The following is a 23798-nucleotide window of genomic DNA, read 5'->3' on the forward strand; positions in this document are numbered from 1 at the left end:
AACCTAAACCTATACACTTATTTATCTATCGACATATTAGTTTGACTCGCTGGCCGCTTCTTGCGTCATTCAGTAAAAAAATAAACGAAGTTGTCACATTTGATCAAAATTATCACCGAAAGCAATCCAATGTAATTTATAATTAATTAAAACCAGTATTTGTCATGTCTAAATAACAATTTTGAAGTGCAAAGTGTGTATTGTCGCGGGTACTAAAATGTACCTGTCCATTTAAGTATCAGCTGTAGGTGAACTACTAATCAGCAGTATGAACGACTTTACCCAACTAGAAAAGACGATAGTGCGGGAGTTGTCATGTCGGCTGTGTCTCTGTACGGACGTGGTGAAGCTGAAACCGATCAGTTTAGAACTCAAACGAAAGATAAAGCGGCTCTATGGCATTGTAGTACGTAATATATCAGTGATTTTGAACATTTACATCGGCAATAAGGAACTGATCTGAATGCTCTGGTTTCCTAGGATAGCCGTGCCGTCATATAGCGGCCGTCTCCATACAAATATTACGGCAACCATATTTAGCCGTATTATATGGAGACGGCCGCTATATGACGATTATGACGGCACCGCTATCCTAGGAAAACCGATCTTAACTCACCTTATAGTCAAAGTCATAAATAAGCCTACCTACAAATAGATATAGTTTGTCAAAGGACTGTCTCATTTCAAACATAGAGAAAATCATACTAGGTATCTTTGTCTTACACTGGTACTAGAACCGAAAAGAAGAGGATGAGTATAGTTTTCCTAGTTCTTACTGACTGACAAATTGGTTTGACCAACTATATCTACAGTCATGTTCGCCACAACAACATACAACCACGCATGCACCAGCTTAACATACCTACTACTTTTGAAGAAGTTCATAAGCGTAAAATGTGCGTAAAAGTTATAAACAGCTTACTAATTAAACTGGTTGTTCTGTTTTCTGTGGGTATTAGGTACCTACCTAAATAGGAAACCACATACACTTAAGTAGGTACCTAAGTACCTAGGTACTTTATCTGTAGGTATAGCCACCAATAAAATTTCCTAATAGGTATGCGGAAGACCACTTCTGGAACTGACACATATTTGCTTTACGATTATTGCAATGAATTTATCTGTATTAGTATATATCATGTTATTATTTGAATTTATTTATGACGATCACAATATACATACATAGATATGTAGATTCTTATAAATTGTCATGAATGTAAAAGTAAATTGGAGGTACCTATTGCAATCGTATGTTCAGAAATAAATAAATCGAAATTTAATCTGAAGATTAAGACGAGGACTCATTTCTATTTTGCTTTAATCATGATATTGACCACAATACATTATTGAATTACAGATACGATCGGACGACAATCTCCCTAAAGCAATTTGCCACGACTGCCTACAGCTAGTTGGTATTCAACACTTATTTGCTGTCAAAATTGAAAAAACTCAAAAGTTTTTGGAATTTAGCAAAAATAAACTGGCTGAAAAGGCTAACAAGCAAAATACGGAAGCAGTAGCACCTACAGTACCGGGCAGTCTTTTAACCCAAAACTTATTAGAAGCCGAAAAACAGTCTGAGCAAAAATCAAAAGGAGTCCCCCCATCGGAATCAGCTCAACACCAAGGTGACTCAAATAAAGTCAAATCCCCCAAAAAGAAATCACCTCTCGAAATGAAATACATGGAATCAATGCCATTAGAGGAATTCGTGCGAACTGAAAACGTGGATGAATCATTGCTCAGTAGTACAATATCTGCAAACAAACCGGCGGAAAAACTCAAAGCTAGTAAAAAGAAAGCGAGTAAAGATATAGATGACAGTACCACAGACGTATTAGACCCTATAGTCATCATCGATGGTCGGCCTGCCAAGCAAGGAACGGCCTTAGACAGGCAAATAACCCTATTTTACAAGATGGAATGCTGCATCTGCCACCAAAATGACTTCAATTACAGATCCCTAATGAAACATTACAAAGAAAGACACGGAGTGCCGGGCTACGTGCAGTGCTGTGACAAAAAGTTTCACTATTTCTGCCCAAAGAAGATAATCGAGCATATGGCGTATCATCTTCAACAAAACATATTCATGTAAGTTTAGGTTAGGTACCAGTAAACGCCTAATAAGTGTTTCCCCGACGTATTTTTTCTTCACACAGGTCATCGTTAATTATCAGTCAGTCACAAATAGTTTACTAGTACATTACTTGAATGCCACGATCTGAGCAGCCAAGTTAAATTCTACACTATGTTATACTATAAATAACAGGCCGGGTACATCCTTAAAGCTTAAATTTTGTAAATGTTTTTAATATACACGGATATCGCAACTGAAATAAGCAGTTTCGCTCCCGTAATAATTTGCTGGTTTTGTGTTTATCTGTGTTTACCTCGATTGTCTTACGTCCTTTTTTTAGTAGATCTGTGTTTTTAGAGTCTGTGCGCAAAGAGTCGTGGAATGTATTGGGCCCCATATATTCCACGACTCTTCTCTTTCCGCACAGACGGGTGTTAGAACACCCGTGAAAATAAGCTGAGGGCCTACCGCGAACCACGTTCGACGTGTTGCCTCTCTGTTACACTTGTAAATTCGTACGTAAGTGTGACAGGGAGGCAACACGTCCAGTGTTGCCAGGGCTCTGGAGTCATAAGTTACGTTTCGTTTCCCTAAAAGTCACGTTTTTGCTGCCTAAGTCACATTTTTATAGTATGGGTTGGTAAATCGATTTTGTTAGAAGAAATTCAGAAAATATAGCTGATCTTGACAGTAGAAAAAGGCGGCAAATATGAAAAATGTAGGCGCGAAGGGATAACGTCCCATAGAAAATTTGAATTTCGCGCCTTTTTTTACTGACAAGATTTGGTTGACCAGCTATATGATTTTTCTTTATACTTAATGCTATTTGTGATCGATTTCATGAATTGTAAGTTCCTTTTTTTATTTCTTGATTTTTTTCTTGTTGAAAACGAAAAAAAAATACGATAAGTAATAAGTTAAGTCAGTCAAATAACTTTGTCAGTAGAAAAACGCGCGAAATTAAATTTTTCTATGGGAAGATAGACCCTTCGCGCCTACTTTTTTTAAATTTGCCGCTTTTTTCTACTTACTGAAATGGCTTGACATACTATAGTATAGGCCTGTCCAGACGAGGACAATTTTTCGCCAAACTGATTAAATTGTCCGATCAAATCAGGACCTGCGGACACAGACGCCAATTTGGCTCGCCGATTATGATTTATGACCGATACTACGAATACAATGGGGTACAGACGCAAGAATACTAATTTGTGACGCTAGTTTTCGCAGTTAGGGGCATTTTTTTAATTTACAGCTGTCAAATATCACCATAAAATTAAAATTGATGAAACTGGTCAAATTGGTGTTTGCCTCCGCACGTCCTGATTTGATCAATTGTCTTCGTCTGGACACGCCTTAATCTAGCACATGAGTCCACAAACTATACCTGGTCAACCAAATCTTGTCAGTTAAACAAAGGCGCGAAATTCAAATTTTCTATGGGACGATATCCCTTCGCGCCTACATTTTTCAAATTTGCTGCCTTTTTCTACTGTCAAGATCCGGTTGACCAAGTATACTAAGAAGATACGAGTCACAGTCAGTCAGTGCGAAAGAAAAGTTTAAAAAGTTTACTGTTTAAGCCCCCTCCAGACTATGTGCGTGAATTGCGGTGTGGAAGCGCGAACGCGAGTGTGGAGTCGATTTCCCGGTCTGCGAATCTTTAAGTAGAGCCCAGACGAGCTGGGCAAATCGGCCGATTTCATCAGGAAAATATTTGGTGCCAATCTCATCTAGCGTCCACACGTAAACAATTTAATCACCAATTTGCGTTCCATAGATACTAACTTAGAAAATTGCCATTATTGTGTCCGCACCTGCTGATTTGATCGGGGAATCAAATTGGCGTTTGCGTCCGCACGGCCTGATTCGATAGGAAAATTTCATCAGATTGACGAAAAATTGTCTCGTCTGGACTATACTTTAATCAAAAGAAAATAAAAAATTATATACGTAAGTAATTTACCCCCGGACAAAATTAATGGTTTTAGAGCGCTCAAAAATCTCAAAATAACTGATGCAGTACAATGAGTAGTATAGATACAAAAAAAAAAGAAATAAATCATTACACTAAAAAAAAACTACTACTATCAAACTATATAACACCGTCACGTCAAGGTAACGAGTCTCATTTTGCCATGACTATGATAATAAACATGATTGTCGATGTAACGTGAAGGCAAGGTCAGTGCAAGTGTCAAATAGTAAACTTGGGAGCATTGCTAAATAATTCGAATTGCAAAACTAAACTTGTCCAAAGATCGACTAGCTTAAAAAGTCACAAAAATTGCCTCAAAATCATAAGTCACGTACGTGTCACACGAGAAGGCGAAAAGTCACGAAAAATGTGACTTTTGTGACCATCTGGCAACGCTGAACACGTCGAACGTGGTTCGCGGTAGGCTCTCAGATCAATGCTTATGCTGAGCAAAGTCTCACCCAAGACAGTAATTTTTCCACTTTTAAATTTATTCTAAGCTCAATGCTTCAGGGCCTGCAGAACCATAAAATTCGTTAATATATATACAGTGTGTAAGTCAAATACGGGCAATAAATTAAACCAGATATAGAATTTACCCGTCTTATCATTATTAATTAAGATGTTTTTTTAAGTTACACTTAATTATGACCCCGTGATTATTTTTTTCCACATGTACCGAGCAGCAATGTACTGTAAACATTAAGAAACAGAAGATGATATGACATTACGAGATACGAGCTTTTCATAGTAACTGCCAACAAGCGTTGACAGTTACTTTAAAAAGCTCGTATCCCGTAACGTGTGTGGTGTATTACATTGCGGGCCGAATTATTTTGTATGGTTAAAATTTTCAATGCATTTCTAAGTAAAATCTATCTCAATATACTTTTTAGGTCCTATGCTGACCACCGTTTAAATATTCGCCCATATTGGATTTACACACCATACTTATGTATATCACAAAATATCCTCCTTTTAATTAGCTTTCCTACACTTTTAAAGTTTTTATCACAGGTGCAGCAGCTGTCACCATAACTTCCAATCATCGCAAGAATTGATCGAACACCAGAACAATGGTGGGCGGTCGGAGGGCAAGATCCTGTGTCCACGCTGCCAGGAGCGCTACCCCACTTACCACGAGCTCGGCTGTCACATCATCACGCATCGGGGCGCCAATAAGCAGCAGTGTGATTATTGTGGGAAACTGTAAGTTGGTAACGCAGCATCTATATCTAAAGCCCTTGCTACACGGTCGCCGACAAGCCTTCTAACCGTCTGACCTTGGTCTGTCCTTGGTCAGTTTTGGTCAAATTTTGTTGGTAACAACTGTCTACACGGTCCGTCCAGACCAAGGCCACGCGGTCTGAGGGGCTTGTCGGCGACCGTGTAGCAAGGGCTTAAAGCCCTTGCTACACGGTCGCCGACAAGCCTTCAGACCGCGTGGCCTTGGTCCGTCCCGGACCGTGTAGACAGTTGTTTCCAACAAAATTTGACCAAAACTGACCAAGGTCAGACCAAGGTCAGACGGTTAAGCCCTTGCTACACGGTCGCCGACAAGCCCCTCAGACCGCGTGGCCTTGGTCTGGACGGACCGTGTAGACAGTTGTTTCCAACAAAATTTGACCAAAACTGACCAAGGACAGACCAAGGTCAGACGGTTAGTAGGCTTGTCGGCGACCGTGTAGCAAGGGCTTTAGAAGGCTTGTCGGCGACCGTGTAGCGAGGGCTTTAAGCCCTTGCTACACGGTCGCCGACAAGCCTTCTAACCGTCTGACCTTGGTCTGTCCTTGGTAAGTTTTGGTCAAATTTTAGTCCTTGCTACACGGTCGCCGACAAGCCTACTAACCGTCTGACCTTGGTCTGACCTTGGTCAGTTTTGGTCAAATTTTGTTGGAAACAACTGTCTACACGGTCCGGGACGGACCAAGGCCACGCGGTCTGGGGGCTTGTCGGCGACCGTGTAGCAAGGGCTTTAGTTGGAAACAACTGTCTACACGGTCCGTCCAGACCAAGGCCACGCGGTCTGAGGGGCTTGTCGGCGACCGTGTAGCAAGGGCTTTAGGCTGCTGATAGCTTAATAGAGGTTGCGCGGTGATTTTCTAGCAGAAAATAGCTGTTTTGAGACTAAAACCGGTGGGGTGAGTGGGGAGACACTGGACACTTCGGGCGGCTCCGTAAAGAGCCGAAAGGGATCGTGCCATGCCATACATTAGAAAAGGACAACATCGAATCTCTGTCAAACTTCGGTTTTGTATATCATATATGTACGGTTCTATTATTTATTCTGTGCTAAAATTAGTTCATATATATATATATATATAATATGTGTTCATGTAATATATTACATAACCAAATAGGTAACACTAGACCCTACTCATAGTGTTGTGTTCCTAAAACCGGCCAGGTGCGAGTCGGACTCGCCCACCGAGGGTTCCGTACAATTTTTATTTCTTACAAATTTACTGTTTTCAGATTTTTTCCTGTATGTATTTGTAGTGTAAGACGATATTACTTGCCAAATTTCATAGTTCTAGGGCAACAGGGCAACAGGACAGTACCTAATCAATTTTGATTCCTTTGAGTGCCGAAATACGTTTTTTGCGGCATAAACGGCCGTTTCTTTTTTTTTCACAGTTTCAAGGGACCGTAGACCTGAGTACTAGGGATGTACCGACTAGTCGGGAAAGCCGACTGACTATCCGGCCTCATTTGTAGTCGGCGATTAGTCGACACTTTATAAGTGACAGAAAAACTGGGCAAAAAGAAATAAACAGCAAATGACCATAAGCTTTTCACCTATTTTTCCCAAATTCCTATTTAGGGTGCTTACGAACATGTTTGTTCGAATTATTGACCGTGTGGTCGCTTTCTTATGTCCGATTGTCGTATGAAATATAGCCTTATCTAGAATTGTTTTATTTTTAACGTTACTATAATATTATGATGAATAGCGCGACGAAAGGACGATTGTTTTAAAGTGCATCTGAACCGAACTTAGACGAAACTAATGATCTGACCGACTAGCTGACTAGTCGGCCGACTAATCGGCCATCCTAGCGCCGATTAGTCGGCCAAATCAATTGTCGGTACATCACTACTGAGTACCTATATGGTTTAAATTTCAACTCGATACCTCCACGCGTTCCCAAGATAAAGGGTCTTGACAGACAGACGTAAGACTATTATTTATTTCTGTATTAATAACAACATCGTCTTTTTACTTCAGATTAAAACACCATCACCGAAAGAAGACCGTAAATCACATGGAAGATGTCATACTTTGCTCAACATGTATCCGTTCGTTGAGAAATATTGAGAAACAAGAAAAAGAAATCGTGAGTAGGTTTTGCGAATAGGGTCAACTTAGTCTATTGATGGTTAAAGGATTGAATGCAATTTCGACCGTAAGTAATGTTTTAAATGTAAGTGCCCGTACCAATCAACCAGTGATAATGTATACTTCAGCGTTGTAATAAAATATTCGCCTGTTCGTATTATGTTTTCAATGAAATTGTCATGAATGCATAAAGTCATGTCAAACTGAACTGCATTTTTATTTCATCTATTTTCTTTCAGAAAGAGAAAAAGAAGCCCGTAACACCAGACAAAACACAAATTCAAAAATATCAAAAATTTTACCAAGCCCTTGGCCTCTCTGGTGACGAAGAAGCGTCTACTGATTAAAATTAACCATAAAAATACTAAAAATCGTAAACTTGCAAATTTAAACACGAAACATAAGTGTAATAACTATGTATTTTGTAATAAAACATGTGTCATACTTATGGCTAATTTATTAAGAAAACCTTAAACTAAATTGTGGGTTTGTTGAAACGTTTAATCTAGTCGCCGTTTCTTGACAAGAGAACCTAGAAGGTCGGAAATTGCAGGCAAATTGTTGGTTTGATCATTAGCGCCCGTGTTTAGACTAGACAGTGGTATGTTCAACTGATTGGACGTACTCTTCGGCTGCCCTTTCATGTTCCTGTGTTGCGGGAAGCTGGGCATAAGCTTGGGATCACACGCTGCAACAAAAATAACAATCAGTTGGCAGCTGTAGGAACCATAACTTTATGTACGGTCTATGATGTGGGGAATGCTATGCGCCATGTTTTGCCAACACATTAATGCTCATGCTCGGGAAATGGCTAACAATTTCGGGAGCAACCAAACCAGTAAAGTTACTTTGATATTCTAATTGTTCGATCCAGGCATCTGGCAGCTGTTCATCGGTATTCTCTTACCCCCTTATTCATAAAACTTAGCAACAGACAGAGGGGGGGGACAAACGATCATCAACGGTTTGATAGATTTGACATGGTTTTGACAAACGTTAATAAATAACGCCGTTAGTGCCAGTTGCACCATCCAATAAAATTTAGCGAACTCTTTAAAGATGACAAACAGTTTGGTGCAGCCGACCCTTAGTCTATTTATTTTTCATTTTTACGACAAACCTGTTAGGTGGCTAATGATCGTCGCCACAATGTAACTCACTGTATGGCACAACGATTGCACAATGTTTTTGGTACCAATGCGAACCTCACAACCTTTGATAGACAAAGTTATTAGTGTAATTCTATGGAATTTGCTATGTAAACAAAAGTCACTAGTAAATTCATATTTTTTTACAGGCGGTTTGTTCACATAGTTAGCAAGTTCCATGGAGTGACATTTTACGGTTACGGTAGACTTACGTAAAGGCTGCTCCTTGAAGTAGGAGCTCTGCAAGCACTCCTCGGCCGTGGCGCGCTTGTTGGGGTCGTACATGAAGAGGAAGTTGAGCAGCCGCAGCCCGGCGGCCGACAGCCACGGGAAGCGCTGCTTCAAGTTGTTGTAGGGTTGCTGCTTGAGCGTGAAGTTCTGGAGCGCGGGCAACGCGCTGAACTCTGGCCAAATCGCGTCCGATGGGGTACCTGGGAAGCATATTGGAGATGTGAAGATAGCTTAAGCTTTTCCACGCCGTATCAAACACAAAAGCTGTCACTCAGACGCCACATCATTGAAGTGTCAAAACTGAAGTTGAACTTCATGTATATGCACGTAGGTCGATGTTGCTCTGTGGTCTGTGACCGATGAATCGGTCTTTGGCGTTGAACCTACGGTGCGGATATATCGGTCATTGGCGTTCAAAAGGTTAACCTTTGTTATGTTATTCCATTTTTATGTTTGACCCATTTCAATTACGAATTCTCAGTATGTTGTTCAATACTTCCGGGTTTTCAAACAGTAATTAACTGTTGCCTAGGTGTTTTATATGTAATTTAAAACTCAAAACATCCTAGGTGACAAAATATTTTTTATAGCTTTAGTTTTCGCAAAATATCTATTTTGTCATAAGCTGGTAGGTAGGCCAGTTTTTCGTAACATCTACTTTCGAAAACATTTGTTCCTAAAACATTTCTTTTAAAATACATTAACTATCCTAGTTACTTACTAGTTAGGACCATACTCCGTGTAGGACCCATAATAGCGGTTTAATGTGAGATATATTTCCATTATAAAATCATTTTAGAAATCAGCTACCTACTGTAATAAAGGTCGAGGGAAAGGGATTTGAAGAGAGAATATGCGTGCATATTATAGGAAATTGCTCATTTGAGAAAGCGTAAAGACACGAGCGAATCTTTTAGAAAACGGATATCACGACTCAAAAGGATTTCTTTATATCGCCTTTACTTGTAGTAATATAAGTACATAATTTGTGTTATATTTTAGATGCTTTCCATAATAACTGTGGCAGAACAATATTTTAAAATAAGCACAAACTCAGATGGGCCAATTTATTAAAACTTTATTTTTCGTATTTTATGTTATTTCTACTCAGAATGAAGAAAACTTACCAAGCAAATCAACAATGAGTTCCAACTGTTCTATTTCACTCCTGCCCGGCAGCAGCGGCTTGTTGGCGAGCAGTTCACCCAGGATACAGCCCGCGGCCCACATGTCCAGCGCCGGGGTCTGCTTGGGCGACTGTAAGAGCAGCTCGGGGGCTCGGTACCATAGTGTGACCACGCGGGGGGTGGCGCAGCGGGCGGGGGCGCCTAGCCAGCGTGCCAGTCCGAAATCCGCTAGAAAATTAGAAAAAAAAAACATATTTAACTGATTTGCAAGACTGAAGTGATCCTATAAGTGTACTGCGAACAAAGTTTTGTGTGGTACACTAATTACGCTTTTATAAAGCTGATTTTCTTTATAAACTTTAAATAAATGTCATATACTAAGAAAAAGTGACCAAGGCCTCCAGTGCCCCAGGCTGGAATCGAACCAGCGTCCTTTGCTATCGCGGCAGGTGCCTGTGCCATTCGGCCACTGGGCCACAGCGGCAGAGGTCGAATTTTTCCAAGTATATGCACTTCTTACTGAAGGCTTATGGCGCCCCCTGGCCACCTCTAAGGTAGAACAGTATGGTTCGACCTTTCTAACTGGATCATCTCAGGTGATACCGAGTTAGCGAGAGAGATGGCGCTGCCAATCAATGTATTAGAACAAATTAAATTATTTTCAGAAAATATTTTAATTTGTTTTTATTTTAAGTAGACACACTACTATACAGTGTGTGGCCTATAACGCGGGAGAATAATTAAAACGTAGATTCTACTCCTCAAACTAGACAATGTTTGTTCAGCAACTTTTAAAAATAACTTGGGGTTTGTATTTTAAAACACTTTAAAATTTAATCGAACACGCAATGTATCACGAAATTGATTATGCCTGTACGGTGACAAGACTGACGGGCGATGTCAATTAGACGGAATTTAAAGTACATTGAAAATATTATTTAGTTTGTTTGAAAAAGGGACAATTTTAAGACTACATAATTTCAAAAAGTTGTCGAACAAAAGTTTTATTGTTTGAGTAGTAGAATCTACGTTTTAATTATTCTCCCGCGTTATAGGCCACACACTGTATAAATTATAAACTTTAAATAAATGTCATATACTAAGAAAAAGTGACCAAGGCCTCCAGTGCCCCAGGCTGGAATCGAACCAGCGTCCTCTGCTATCGCGGCAGGTGCCTGTGCCATTCGGCCACTGGGCCACAGCGGCAGAGGTCGAATTTTTCCAAGTATATGCACTCCAAGTATAAGTGTATTCGACCTCTGCCGCTGTGGCCCAGTGGCCGAATGGCACAGGCACCTGCCGCGATAGCAGAGGACGCTGGTTCGATTCCAGCCTGGGGCACTGGAGGCCTTGGTCACTTTTTCTTAGTATATGACATTTATTTAAAGTTTATAATTTATATAAAGTGTCATTCAATAGAACTTGCTAACTATGTAAACAAAAGTTACTAGTAAATTGACATTCAGTGTCAATTTTAATATGGCGGTTTGTTTACATAGTTAGCAAGTTCTATTGAATGACACTTTAGTAGTGTGTCGACTTAAAATAAAAACAAATTAAAATATTTTCTGAAAATAATTTAATTTGTTCTAATACACTGATTTTCTTTCTTTTTTTTTGCTGATAAACTCAACCAACCCATCCATTTATACAAAGAACAAATGTGAGCCAGTGACAACAGTGTTTTTTGGCAACACCTAATTTTTCTGATGCTGTTAGGTAAAGTTACAGGAGAAAATAAAAAATAATGCTTCAACTCTGGTGTACCTGGTGTATGTAAGGAGGAATTTGCAATACAATACAAATATTGTATATTGCAAACCTAAAAAAAATACCGGGAATACAGCAATTTGACTAGAGATAATAATTTTATTTAAAAAAATGACTTACCTATTTTAACACATCCCTTGTCCGTCAGAAGTAAATTGGACACCTTCAAGTCTCTATGCACAATAAAATTGGCGTGCAAATACTTGAGCCCCTTGAGCACTTGCAGCATCAGGCACTTTACTTGCGACTCGGTGAATGGAGAGGACATGTTGTCTAGCAAGGATGCCAGGTCTTGTTCACAGTACTCCATGGAGAGAAATATGCTAAAAATAGAAATTATGATGATAAGATAAAATGTGTTTAAAGTCAGCAAATTCTAATCATACCTATCATATACGAGGGGCGGCTGAAAAGTTTGGTATCGTCTTGGGTCGTCCCATTCGTTTTTCGTCAAGTTCTTAAGTTAGTCCTATTCTGCTTTCATCACGCATTCTACATTGAAAGCCACCGCAGGCGCGGATCCACCGTTGTGGGCACGATGGGCATGCCCACAACCCTAATAGTATGTCCTATCGATTCCCCGGCTAAAACTACGCCGATTTTTCGCAGAAACTTTGGCAGAGGAACCTTTCGCAGAATTTCTTTACGCAGAGTTGTTGGCATAATACCTATTGATATGCGGATTAACTTTACTAGACTGATCGTTTGGTACCTAACTGTCACGATTACCCGAGTAGGTAACCATTAGTTGAAACGGTAGGTAATGTGATCAACTGGTACCTATGAATTAGAAATTCTCGTAAGTTAATATCAGCTGACAACAGAGTCCTAATTATTTGCTAGCATAAAGATTATTTACTAACAGGGGCAATTATTTTTAGCTTAAAGGGTCTTAGAAATCTTAAACATTCACAAATATTAGTACAATTTTCTAAATTAATAATGCTAGCTTTTAATTTACAGGTGTATTTAGGAGTTTTTTTCCGCGTAATAAGCGTTGCATTTAATTTTATATTTATCTATGTATAAAAAGTGTTATACATATATGCATCAATGAATCAATGTTGTAAGTAACGCAATTGCTAAATCACTAATTTACCTGTAACTTTAGTACTTTTAGTAGTCTAGTCTACAAGCTCAAAATGATGAAAAATATAGATACTGCACCCAATAATACGTGTGATAGTGATAGGTGTGATACCTGATTCGATTCGGAATAATGTCTAGAAAATGTATTCGTAGCGCACATCAAAAATTGCTAAAGTTATAATTATAAACATGAAAAAATACATATGGTATTTTATTTTTGGCCAGTACATGCTCATAAACTAATTTAAGATATGAAGACAAAATATTCCAAAAGAGGAGGAAATCCCCATTAAAAAATTCTAGCTCTAGGTTAGGTACTCTTTATACTCTTTTTCTACTCCAGCACTTAAATGTGTCAATTAAATGACTGACAGTGATATCTAAAGCAATGTCATTTGAATGCTTTGTCTATAGGCTCATAAGATGACTGCTAGCAGTCATCTTATGAGTATAAAACAACTGCTTTATTTTTTTTAAAGATACAAGTTCCGATCATCTTGATTGAAAGAGGTATGTTTTCATTTACAATAATAACTCTTTTTTTTTTTTAATAATAACTCAATTTTTTTTAAATAATAACTCTTTTTTTTTTAATAATAACTCTTTTTTTTAATAATAACTTTTTTTTTTTTTTTTTTTTTTTTTTTTTTTTTTTTTTTTTTTTTTGCTGCAGCTGTCATAGAAAAAGTAATGTATGCAACAGCTCATAATTGGTTCTTAAAATTCTCGGGTCTTTTTTTACAAAACTCGACTACGTCTCGTTTTGTAACTTCGACCCTTGAATTTTAAGAACCCTTATTATATCACTGTTGCATAAACTACTATTATAGTTTTCATTTAACACTAAAAATAGCCCTCCGCGCGTCATTTTCAGGATGCGCACGCGGCATGAAAGGGTAATATGTTTTTTCATTTCTCATGCTCTGAAAGAAGGTCATTGTTGTTCTAAAAGGTGTGCAGAAAATGATACGTTTCTGCACTAGAGCATTTTACGTTCCAAGTACGACTATATATTTTTTACGATAACCAATTGAAAATTGGGTTTAAATGGATTTGTTATAAAATTGTCATTCTGATATTTAACTCCCCATTCCATAAATATTGATACTTTTGCCTAAATGTTAATTGAAAGTACCCTCAAGATTTACTATAAAAAATTGTACTTTCTCATGTTTAAAAAAAACACGTACATTTTACTTTCTTCGTATTCGAAATGAAAAGTAGAGTGTTTAACTCGGATGAAAGGCATCATTTCAGCCTCGGACTATTGGCGCTCTCACTACGTTCAAGCGCCAAACTACCTCGGGAGGTATGAGTGCCTTTCATCCCTTGGTTAACAATCTACTATTAAAGGTATTAAATATTCATTTAAAAATTTGGAAAAAAATAATGCATGGTTTATGGTGTATTTTAACCATGTCATTTTGACGACCGGTCTGGCCTAGTGGGTAGAGACCCTGCCTGTGAAGCCGCGGTCCTGGGTTCGAATCCCAGTAAGGGCATTTATTTGTGTGATGAGCACAGATATTTGTTCCTGAGTCATGGTTGTTTTCTATGTATTTAAGTATTTGTATATTATATCTATCGTTGTCTGAGTACCCACAACACAAGCCTTCTTGAGCTTACCGTGGGGCTTAGCCAATTTGTGTAAAAATGTCCATTAATATTTATTTATTTAATTCATGTTACTACTGTTAGAAATTTTTAGACATTATCCCGAATTCAATGAGCCATCACAAGTATATCTACTTTCCACCACCCTGAACTTCTCGACTAGACTATCTACTTAACGAAATCTTTAAAAAAAAACCGGTCAAGTGCGAGTCGCATTCGCGCACGAAGGGTTCCGTAACATTACGCAAGAAACGGCAAAAAATCTTACTTTAATTAAAAAAAGATTACTCTGCCAAATGAAATTCTTACAATAATTGTTCAACACAAAAGCGAATTGAACTGTATGTAAACCAAAACTAGAAAATGTCGTCTAAAAGTTAGATGTTCGCCGAAACTCTCTGAATCGATAATCTGCGCAAAATTGCTCGGAGAATCATTAGGTACCCCCCTAATAGACTTATGACGTCATCACGGTCTATTGAGATCGGGATGGTCGTTCAAGAGTCATGATTGTTCATGAGCGAGTTCGACACCTAATACTCTGACTCGTACTTTAAGATTTTTGGGTTGCTGTGACCACAACCTTTTTTGAGGGCTGGATCCGCGCCTGAGCCACCGACGATTGTCACGAATGTAGAATGGGTGACGAAAGCAGAATAAGATTAATTTAAGAACTTGACGAAAAACGAATGGGACGACCCAAGACAATACCAAAAGTTCGCAGCCATAGAAAAAAAAAGAGAGAATTAAAGTAAATGTTAATTATTAATCGTTTATAATCGTAAGTAATGGCGGCAATATTTAAACTGCCAAAGAGGCTGGGAAAAAAGTAGCAGTTATTTTTAAATTTTCTTTTTTTTCTAGCTTAGGCTGCAAATATTTCAGCCTGCCCTCGTGGGCTACCTAAGATTCATCAGTCCATCAGTTTTTGGTGGTGGCCGATATGTAGGTACAAGCCACATACAGTGTTACTCAGCAACTTCAGTTTTGCCATATAGAGCAGAAAAATCATTCCCAAACAAAGTGCCAAAAGATAAATGTAAAATATGGTCAGGATCCTAATCAAACACAAACATTAATTAACATGACGCAAATCATTTGCTTGTTGCCAAGCCTTCAACCATAGTTAATCGCAAAAGCGACTAAGTGCCTCAGCTTGGTAGCCTATTTATATAGTTTTTTCTTTTACCTCTCTAGTGACCGCCCCACCAGTACTTCCTTGAGCTGCACTATGTTCTCATGCCTGCATGCCATTAGCACCTGAATCTCACGGAGACCACTGAGTGGCAGTCCATCTTTCTCCACTTCCATCCTCACTTTCTTGAGAGCCACAATATTACCATTTGCTTTCTCTTTTGCTCTGTCTGAAATTTAAAAAAAAATGGTATGATCTGGGAAGGCATTTACACTATGCTGAGAAAAAGAAATCCGATTTCATACTTACATACAATACCATAGGTACCCTCTCCAATGCGGTTTATTTTCTCAAATTCACCAACAAATCTGCATCTTCCAAGCTAAAGAAAAATAACCCATATCAAGTACTAATTTTAAAAAATTAAGAGTTTTGTAATAATCTTTTATTGGACGAAAGGTTATGTTTACAAGGTTTACTCACAATGTCTTTTTCTGGTATTTCCATTGTTTTACCCGTTCTAAAGGATATAAGGACTCCTTTTCGCACCGCAGGACCCGTTGGATCCACATCTTGATTGTTGGATGGTTTTTCAGAGTCTAAAATAAGAAGAAACCTGAATTCTTTTACTTAATAAATTCCACGACCCAGGGGAAGAAATCAAATGTTATACGTACTTTGAGACATAGTAAAGATTTCTTCTGCACAATTGATGTATGAGAAGCTAACAACAACACGTAGGTATGTTAAAATTATTACAAACAATTATAAATCAATGAAATATTTTGCTTTTGCCGATGCCGGCACAGATAATGACAGATAAGATAAAGTATAATATGTCTTACCACTTTTAAGCTAGTAACAGACTATCAGACCGGACCGCGACCTTGGAGCGTCGCACCCATAAGTGAGAGCGAGAAACATATATCTCTTTCTCGCTCTCACTTATGGGTGCGACGCTCAAGTTCGCGGTCCGGTACAATAGTCACTATTATAGCTATTAGACAAGCGAACCGGACCGCGACCTTGAACCGATCAGCATATCTCTTTCTCGCTCTCACTTATAGTTGCATCCTTAACGGACATACGGCGAACCATTTTCTATACGATCAGACCTCGAACCGGACCAAGGTCGCAGTCCGGTACGGTACGCCCGTCTGTTATACCTTTAACATAGCTTTTAAGTTAAAACACACTACCGCACCGCACGCGACCTTGGTGCGGTGCGGAAGTGTGTTGTGGCTTTTATTATTGCCATCTTAGCCCTATAAAGCTGTATGTACATTTTCTGATATTGTTTTAGAAAATGTCTACAGCATTCTGAAGTTTTTAAAAATGTCTCGAATTGTATAACAGCTGATCGATCGGCGGTGCTTGTCAAGTTGTCACAGAAGTGTCACGAAAAGGGAACTAGATTTGAATTGCATAATTGAATTTTGTAAACATCTTTATGAATAAAAGTCACACTTATTTTGCATATATATTTGAAAGTATAAGCATGGAACTACCCCGAAAAATTATTGGTTCTCTGAGCCAATTCTGGAAGATCAATGTGTAAGCAATTTTGAAGTGGCGTAATTAATCCCTCGCTAAGTTAGGGAAAGGATTTCATTGCACATTCTGTTTGATTTAGGTTGGACCTTAAACAGCTTTTTATTCTGTAGAAAAGCTTGTTTTATTAGTATTAGTTTAGAAAAATAAGATAAAGAAGTGGGGTCCAAAACCGCCACAACACAATAATGCGAGTACCCAAAGCACTTAATCCAAGACTCCAAAAGCAGCTTTTGTAAGTATATTGACTAACAATTAATTCGACTTGTAGCACTGTTTTGTTTGCAAGTTTATGTTTTGTGATATTTTGTATAATTATGTTCCTTTTATTATCAATTTATCATTATGTTTCATAAGTTCATAACTTATTAACCTTTTACATTTAAATTACTCCTAATTCTTAGACTACTCAAATCCGATCACACAATACTTATATGTAAATAAAAAAATAATAATACATACAATTATTCTATAAAAATCTACATCCATTTGTTTGTCTTTCTCATATCCTCGTGACTGAGGATTGTGACCACCTAAGGTCATTATTTTGTGCACCAAGGCTCTCCACTCTGCACGATTTAGACCCATTTAGAGCTATGTATTCTCTTGAATAGAATAGAATTCTTTATTGCGAAACCATGGTACATTATAGTTGTTACAGTAAAAGGTTGTGAGAACAGATGGCACCCTGTTAGGGCATTGCAAATAAATCTTACATCTAGGTAGTTTATGAACATTAGAACTATGCCTAATTTTGTCTCAAAGCGTGTCCAATACAATGTTATATGATTACTTATGATTGTTAAAATAACCTTACCATAAACAATTTCAGATTAAGATTCGGAGTATATGAAAAGGTGTATCCTGTTGAGACAACTCCGAGCAGAACAGTTCCAGACCACATTGAGAAGCCGGAGTATGTGTTACAGAAACAGCCAATGGTGCTGCCAGACAAAGCGGAAGTTAAAGACGTCAATCAGCTACGAGGAATGAGAAGAAGTTGCAAGCTCGCTGCTAATATATTAGCTCATGTTCAGAAGAATATCTATGTCAGTGTAAAATTAAAATCACTTGAGTACTGTTTTAAAGTGAAAAGGGAAAAAACTTAAGGAAAGCCTATGCATGTGGTTTAAATCACTGAAAATTAAATTATAAGTAGAATGGAAAACTAACTCCTTATCTTAGGAACAAAGAATGTCAGCAATATTTGTAATTTCAAATTAAAAAGTCTATAAAATACTACTATGTACAAGATAGGGGCTTTCTTCAATATTTTTACCTATTCATAAAAAGCCACTATTCCATTCCATGGGACCACTCCCGTTAGGGCCTAACTGGTGGGCTAACGCTCCACTTTATTTTCAGCATTTAAAAACGCATTCAAAGAGTATTGTACAGCTAAGGATTTTGCTTGAGCTGAATCTAGATTCAGCTTGTCTAATGTCCCGTCACTGCATACAAACTTTTTTTTTAACTTGTAGTGTAATCATTATTTTTCCTCTATGTATTATGTACCTATAACAAAAATGTTACTATACAATGTTCACAAGACATGCTCAGTTCTGAATGTTCTATATTTTTAAAGCATCAACACATTGACTTCCAGCGACATTTCTTAGGCGCTTTTCGCTACAAAGCGGAAAACCCACGTTATCGGCTACGAATGTAGCACGTGGCTCACGCTGTAGCGCGTGGCTCACGCTGGCCACGTTAACTAAATTGACACTAAACTTTCAGCCAGGAATTACTACAGATGAAATAGATGGACTGGTACACAAGTTAACAGTGGAAGCAGGGGCTTACCCGTCCCCATTGCATTATAAAGGCTTCCCAAAAAGCGTGTGCACCTCTGTGAACAATGTAGCAGTGCATGGCATACCCGACCTGAGGCCGCTACAGGATGGTGACATTATCAATGTTGATATAACAGTGAGTATGATCTCAATCACAGAACAAGTAGAATGGCGATGCGAGCAGGGTACGTGTCGCCGCCGGTTATGAGCAAACGCTAGTAGTGCTAGTACTCGCCCGCGCTGACCGAAAAACGTAAACATGCCTTTTGCGCCACAATAACGTTCAGATTAAGAAGCCAGACATCAAATCTGTCTAAAGGAGGCGTATCCATTCACCACGCACACAAGTTTTTACTACCGTTGCGCGAGTGTTAGTAAATGTGGAGAGGAACGAGCGGCGACACCGGTTCCGATACTAACTGCGCGCGATAGCCGTTCTAACCTCTTTAATATGTTCTGTGATCTCAATTAAATTACATTGGGGTCTCGGTGACGGTTAGCACAAGTTTATTCAATTGTATACTCTATCGCAATAGGATTAGGTATACAATGAAATGACTTTCGTTGTAGTTTCTACAGTTATCCTATCCAAGATAATAGTGAGTATGATCTCAATTATATTGGGGGCTTGGTGACGGTTAGCACAAGTTTATTCAATTGTATACTCTATTGCAATAGAATTAGGTATACAATGAAATGACTTTCGTTGTAGTTTCTACAGTTATCCTAACCAAGATAATAGTGAGTATGATCTCAATTAAATTATATTGGGGTCTCGGTGATGGTTAGCGCAAGTTTATTCAATTGCATACTCTATTGCAATAGAATTAGGTATACAATGAAATGAATTTCGTTGTAGTTTCTACAGTTATCCTAATCAAGATAATAGCGAACTAAGGTGTTTGTGTAGGAATAATAGGAATTTAACTCAATATAGTTTACCATACAAGAGTTTTCAACTATTTCAACTGGAATGTGGAATGTGTTATTTATTATTTAAACCGATTCAAGCAAAGCAAACATTTAGGCCTCATTATCACGCTTTTTCAACACGCGTTAAAAAAGCGCTCGTGAGTACATGAAAAATACTGACCACTGTGAATAATTCAAATTACCATAATGATTCATATCTGCCTGGAGCAGTTGATTGAAAAACAGCCTTATGTGTATTTACTTAAAATGCACATTCACCTGATATCATGATATTCATAATAGCGTGATTGGACGACATTATACATTTAATAGAACTTACTAAATTTACCACGCGACTTATCGATCCCATTCTGTCTATTATTTGTGTAAGCGAGACGGGTAATGGCGTATCACACGTCATAACGAAATCGCACCAAACTCTCCTTATGAATTATTTTTTCCTAGGTTTTCTTCAAAGGGTTCCACGGAGACTGTTCTAAGACCTTTCCTGTTGGAAAAGTTGATGATCGAGGATTAGAACTTATCAGTGTTACGGAAGAGTGCCTCTATATTGTAAGTTGTATATTCTCAATGTTGTAAGTGTATATGACACCGTAAAATTGTAAACACTCGTCATATTATAATCTCGCTAGTTACATTATAAACTGACGGTAGGGAGATTATAATCTAACCTAACCTAACCTACGTTAGATTATAAACTAACGGGTTCACAATCTTACGGTGTCACATATACCAATAGGTAATAGTTGTATAGCAGTGGCGGCGCGTCAAACATATTCATAGGCAAGCCTAATTTGGCTTAGGTACATATTTCCTTTACAACTCAAACGTCCAAAAACAGGCAAGCCGGTGGGATTCAGCTTTTATGGACGCGCCGCCACTGATAGCTAGTAGGTACCCCTAGTCTTTTCATCACATACAAAACTGTCATTCATACGCCAATTCCATGCTCCAAGGCGGTAAATATCAACTGTTGTAACAGGATTGACAATCAAAGAATGGCTGAACTGGATTGACAACCGATAATGTAAGGAGCTGTAAAGCGCCATCTACGTTAGCTGCAAAATTAATAGCAAGAATTAACCCCTTACTGCATGTAATAAAATGTATTTGTTTAAATTTGAACTTTAATACCTGTCAATAGAGTTGAATATCATATCGGTCATAAGTGGCTTTCGTATGCGGTAAAGGATTGATATATATTTGACTCCTAAACTCCTATAGCGTGTTTGCTAAAACGGAATCTCGCAATAATCTCGCGCTCTGTATAACCTTGTATGTAGCGTTAATGACTAACTCCTTCTACTAGAACACGTACTTAAATATGAATGAAAATAATTTATAAAGACGATTTCATTTTACTTTACAGGCAATCAAAACGTGTGGTCCAGAGGTACCATTTAGCGAAATAGGAGCTTCGATATTTAGACATTCGAAAAGAAATGGGCTAACCGTGTTGCCTGCTTTCATAGGCCACGGTATTGGCCAATATTTCCATGGCCCCCCAGACATTTACCACACATGTAAGTATAATTTGGACTTAAGTTTCTTCAGTTGCCACAAAACGTATGGCGCCGAATAACGCCATCTAGTTCAGCTGTCAAACATAACGATTTTACATCTCTTTATGACTATTTTTGTGGGATAGATCTAGATCCTTTTTAGGGTTCCGTATCCAAAGGGTAAAAACGGGACCCTATTACTAAGACTCCGCTGTCCGTCCGTCCGTCCGTCTGTCACCAGGCTGTATCTCACGAACCGTGATAGCTAGACAGTTGAAATTTTCACAGATGATGTATTTCTGTTGCCGCTATAACAACAAATACTAAAAACAGAATAAAATAAAGATTTAAGTGGGGCTCCCATACAACAAACGTGATTTTTGACCAAAGTTAAGCAACGTCGGGCGGGGTCAGTACTTGGATGGGTGACCGTTTTTTTGCTTGTTGCTCTATTTTTTGTTGATGGTGCGGAACCCTCCGTGCGCGAGTCCGACTCGCACTTGGCCGGTTTTTACTACCGTCTACTGTTGTCATAAGGGCCGCCCATAGCTGGCGCGCGAGTGCACCGAGCGGGGGCAGGGGCACGCACGCGGTGCCATTGTAGGGTAATCTGCCGCACGCGTCTGCGCCAGAGTAGTTAGCGTTGCTCATACGATTTTTTGCTAACCCGCTCCGTACAACCACGCCAGCTAGCGGACGCCCTAACCATCCGTTCTGCTTGCCACTGCAAAATGTTATTACAGAACATGTTCACATCTCACATCCCTTACTTGGTTTGTGCAACAACACGTGTATCGCGCGATTACGATAAGATAACTCTTTCGTCTGTTTCTGACATTTGACTAAAAGGAAGAGGTGGACGTGCTTTATCTTTGTTTTTTCACGTAGGTACGCAATCATCACAAATGTGATTACTAAATCTAAAACATTGATATCGCATCACGTATATATCTTCACATTTGTCACTCAGGCTATTGTCGGCCACTTGCCATGAGAAATTCAACTTAATTGCAAGGAAATAGTGATGACAGTCGTATGACATATTAACAGTTTGCCCGTTTAGTAATAATAAGGGACCACTCGGAAAAAAAAGTATTTAGCCCATCAGGCCCGGGACCACCAAGTGTTTGAAAATAAATACCTATGACGATTAAAGTCAACAAAATGTTGATCACTTCAAGTGCTTCCAGGGACCTTTGACATTATATAGCCCACCTAAACGGTAATATAGAATAATATAGATGGTCAAGCAGATCTTGTCAGTAGAAAAAGGCGGCCAATTTGAAAAATGTAGGCGCGAAGGGATATCGTCCCATAGAAAATTTGAATTTCGCGCCTTTTTTTACTGACAAGATTTGCTTGACCAGCTATAGTTGCTGAGGATATAATTTTTCTCTAATTTCAGTGAACCGCTACCCAGGCCGGATGAGGCCAGGTATGACCTTCACCATCGAGCCCGTGTTGTCGCACGGCAGCAAGCACACTCTGATGCTGCCCGACGGTTGGACGGTGGTCACAGAAGACGGGTCTAGGAGCGCTCAAGCGGAACACACAGTTCTAGTCACGGAGGACGGTGCCGAGATCCTTACCAAGTAGTGCAATACACTGATTTAAACTTCCACGATTTTTACACATTATTAATATAAATAAAATAATAATTGTACCGTTGTATAATTTAATAAAGTAGTGCAATAGTTTTGTTGATTAACCTTTTCCACGCCGTGTCAAACACAAAAGCTGTCACTCGGACGCCATCGAAGTGTCAAAACTGAAGTTGAACTTTATGTATATGCACGTAGGTCGATGTTGCTCTGTGGTCTGTGACCGATCGGTCTTTGGCGTTGAACCTACGGTGCGGATATATCGGTCATTGGCGTCAAAAAGGTTAAGTAATTAATGTTATGTACTCACCACTCTTTTGCCTATGGGCAAAGTAATAGTACCTAGAGTCCGCACGCGAGCTCCGAGGAACCGAAATGAAGACCCGCCGGTCGGGTCGGCGGTCCGGATGGATCTTTTACCGGACTTTAATTACTTGAATGTTATATTTCTCAATAATTTAATGTTAATAATAAACTTCCAATAAGAGCGGTTTCGCACTACGTCCGATCCGAATCCGTGAAAATATGGTTCGAAGTAGCCGTAGAGCTATTTCTATGGTAATTTACGCACTAGATCCGTCTGATTTATTTCCCAAATCGGATGACGGAGATCGGATCTAGTGCGTAAATTACCATAGAAATAGTTCTACGGCTACTTGGGACCATATTTTCACGAGTTCGGATCGGACGTAGTGCGAAACCGCTCTAAAAATCTACAAATATTTTACGTGACAGCTACTGCATATAAAAATGAACTGTCATAGGGACCATCTTTCGATGCGAGAAGTTAGATTCCGAGTTCTCGTGCGGCAATGAATAATGACCTACCGCGAACCATTTCTTTCGTCCGTTCGTCTCTCGAATACCTATGCAAGGGTTATAGAGATTAATGAAAATTAAATT

At 38.8% G+C, this 23798-nt stretch overlaps 3 protein-coding genes across 6 annotated transcripts in view; 2 read left to right on the forward strand and 1 right to left on the reverse strand.

The window, feature by feature from the left end:
• Window positions 1–238: 238 nt before the first annotated feature.
• Window positions 239–7836, forward strand: LOC134663194 (zinc finger protein weckle-like). The gene is made up of 5 exons (XM_063519573.1): window positions 239–406; window positions 1358–2097; window positions 5079–5270; window positions 7291–7399; window positions 7641–7836. Exons 1-5 carry the CDS (start codon window positions 269–271, stop codon window positions 7746–7748), a joined length of 1287 nt encoding a protein of 428 aa, XP_063375643.1. The 5' UTR covers window positions 239–268; the 3' UTR covers window positions 7749–7836.
• A 4-nt stretch (window positions 7837–7840) lies between these two features.
• The window catches only part of LOC134663196 (cyclin-dependent kinase 10), a 108981-nt gene continuing 93023 nt past the window's right edge, over window positions 7841–23798 (reverse strand). Inside the window, exons 2-9 of one of the 3 annotated variants that reach the window (XM_063519578.1) lie at window positions 16193–16226; window positions 15999–16114; window positions 15825–15897; window positions 15570–15744; window positions 11798–12000; window positions 9908–10135; window positions 8762–8980; window positions 7841–8089 (exon numbers count right to left, since the gene is read on the reverse strand). In XM_063519578.1, the coding sequence (XP_063375648.1) occupies window positions 7902–8089; window positions 8762–8980; window positions 9908–10135; window positions 11798–12000; window positions 15570–15744; window positions 15825–15897; window positions 15999–16114; window positions 16193–16202 (1212 nt within the window). In that variant the 5' untranslated portion in view covers window positions 16203–16226 and the 3' untranslated portion in view covers window positions 7841–7901. Of the gene's footprint in view, window positions 8090–8761; window positions 8981–9907; window positions 10136–11797; window positions 12001–15569; window positions 15745–15824; window positions 15898–15998; window positions 16115–16192; window positions 16300–23798 lie in introns of those variants that run through there. The other 2 variants (XM_063519579.1, XM_063519577.1) reach the window with 2 other exon arrangements.
• LOC134647597 (methionine aminopeptidase 1D, mitochondrial) lies at window positions 16948–22891 on the forward strand. Of its 2 annotated transcripts, none has more exons than XM_063501952.1 (6): window positions 16948–17069; window positions 17899–18115; window positions 18804–18995; window positions 20237–20344; window positions 21162–21315; window positions 22700–22891. In XM_063501952.1, exons 1-6 carry the CDS (start codon window positions 16966–16968, stop codon window positions 22888–22890), a joined length of 966 nt encoding a protein of 321 aa, XP_063358022.1. In that variant the 5' UTR covers window positions 16948–16965; the 3' UTR covers window position 22891. The 2 variants fall into 2 exon arrangements, with proteins under 2 accessions (XP_063358022.1, XP_063358023.1); XM_063501953.1 differs by lacking the exon at window positions 16948–17069 and adding an exon at window positions 17079–17301.

The sequence above is a fragment of the Cydia amplana genome, chromosome 4, assembly GCF_948474715.1.
Source record: "Cydia amplana chromosome 4, ilCydAmpl1.1, whole genome shotgun sequence".
Taxonomy (NCBI): domain Eukaryota; kingdom Metazoa; phylum Arthropoda; class Insecta; order Lepidoptera; family Tortricidae; genus Cydia; species Cydia amplana.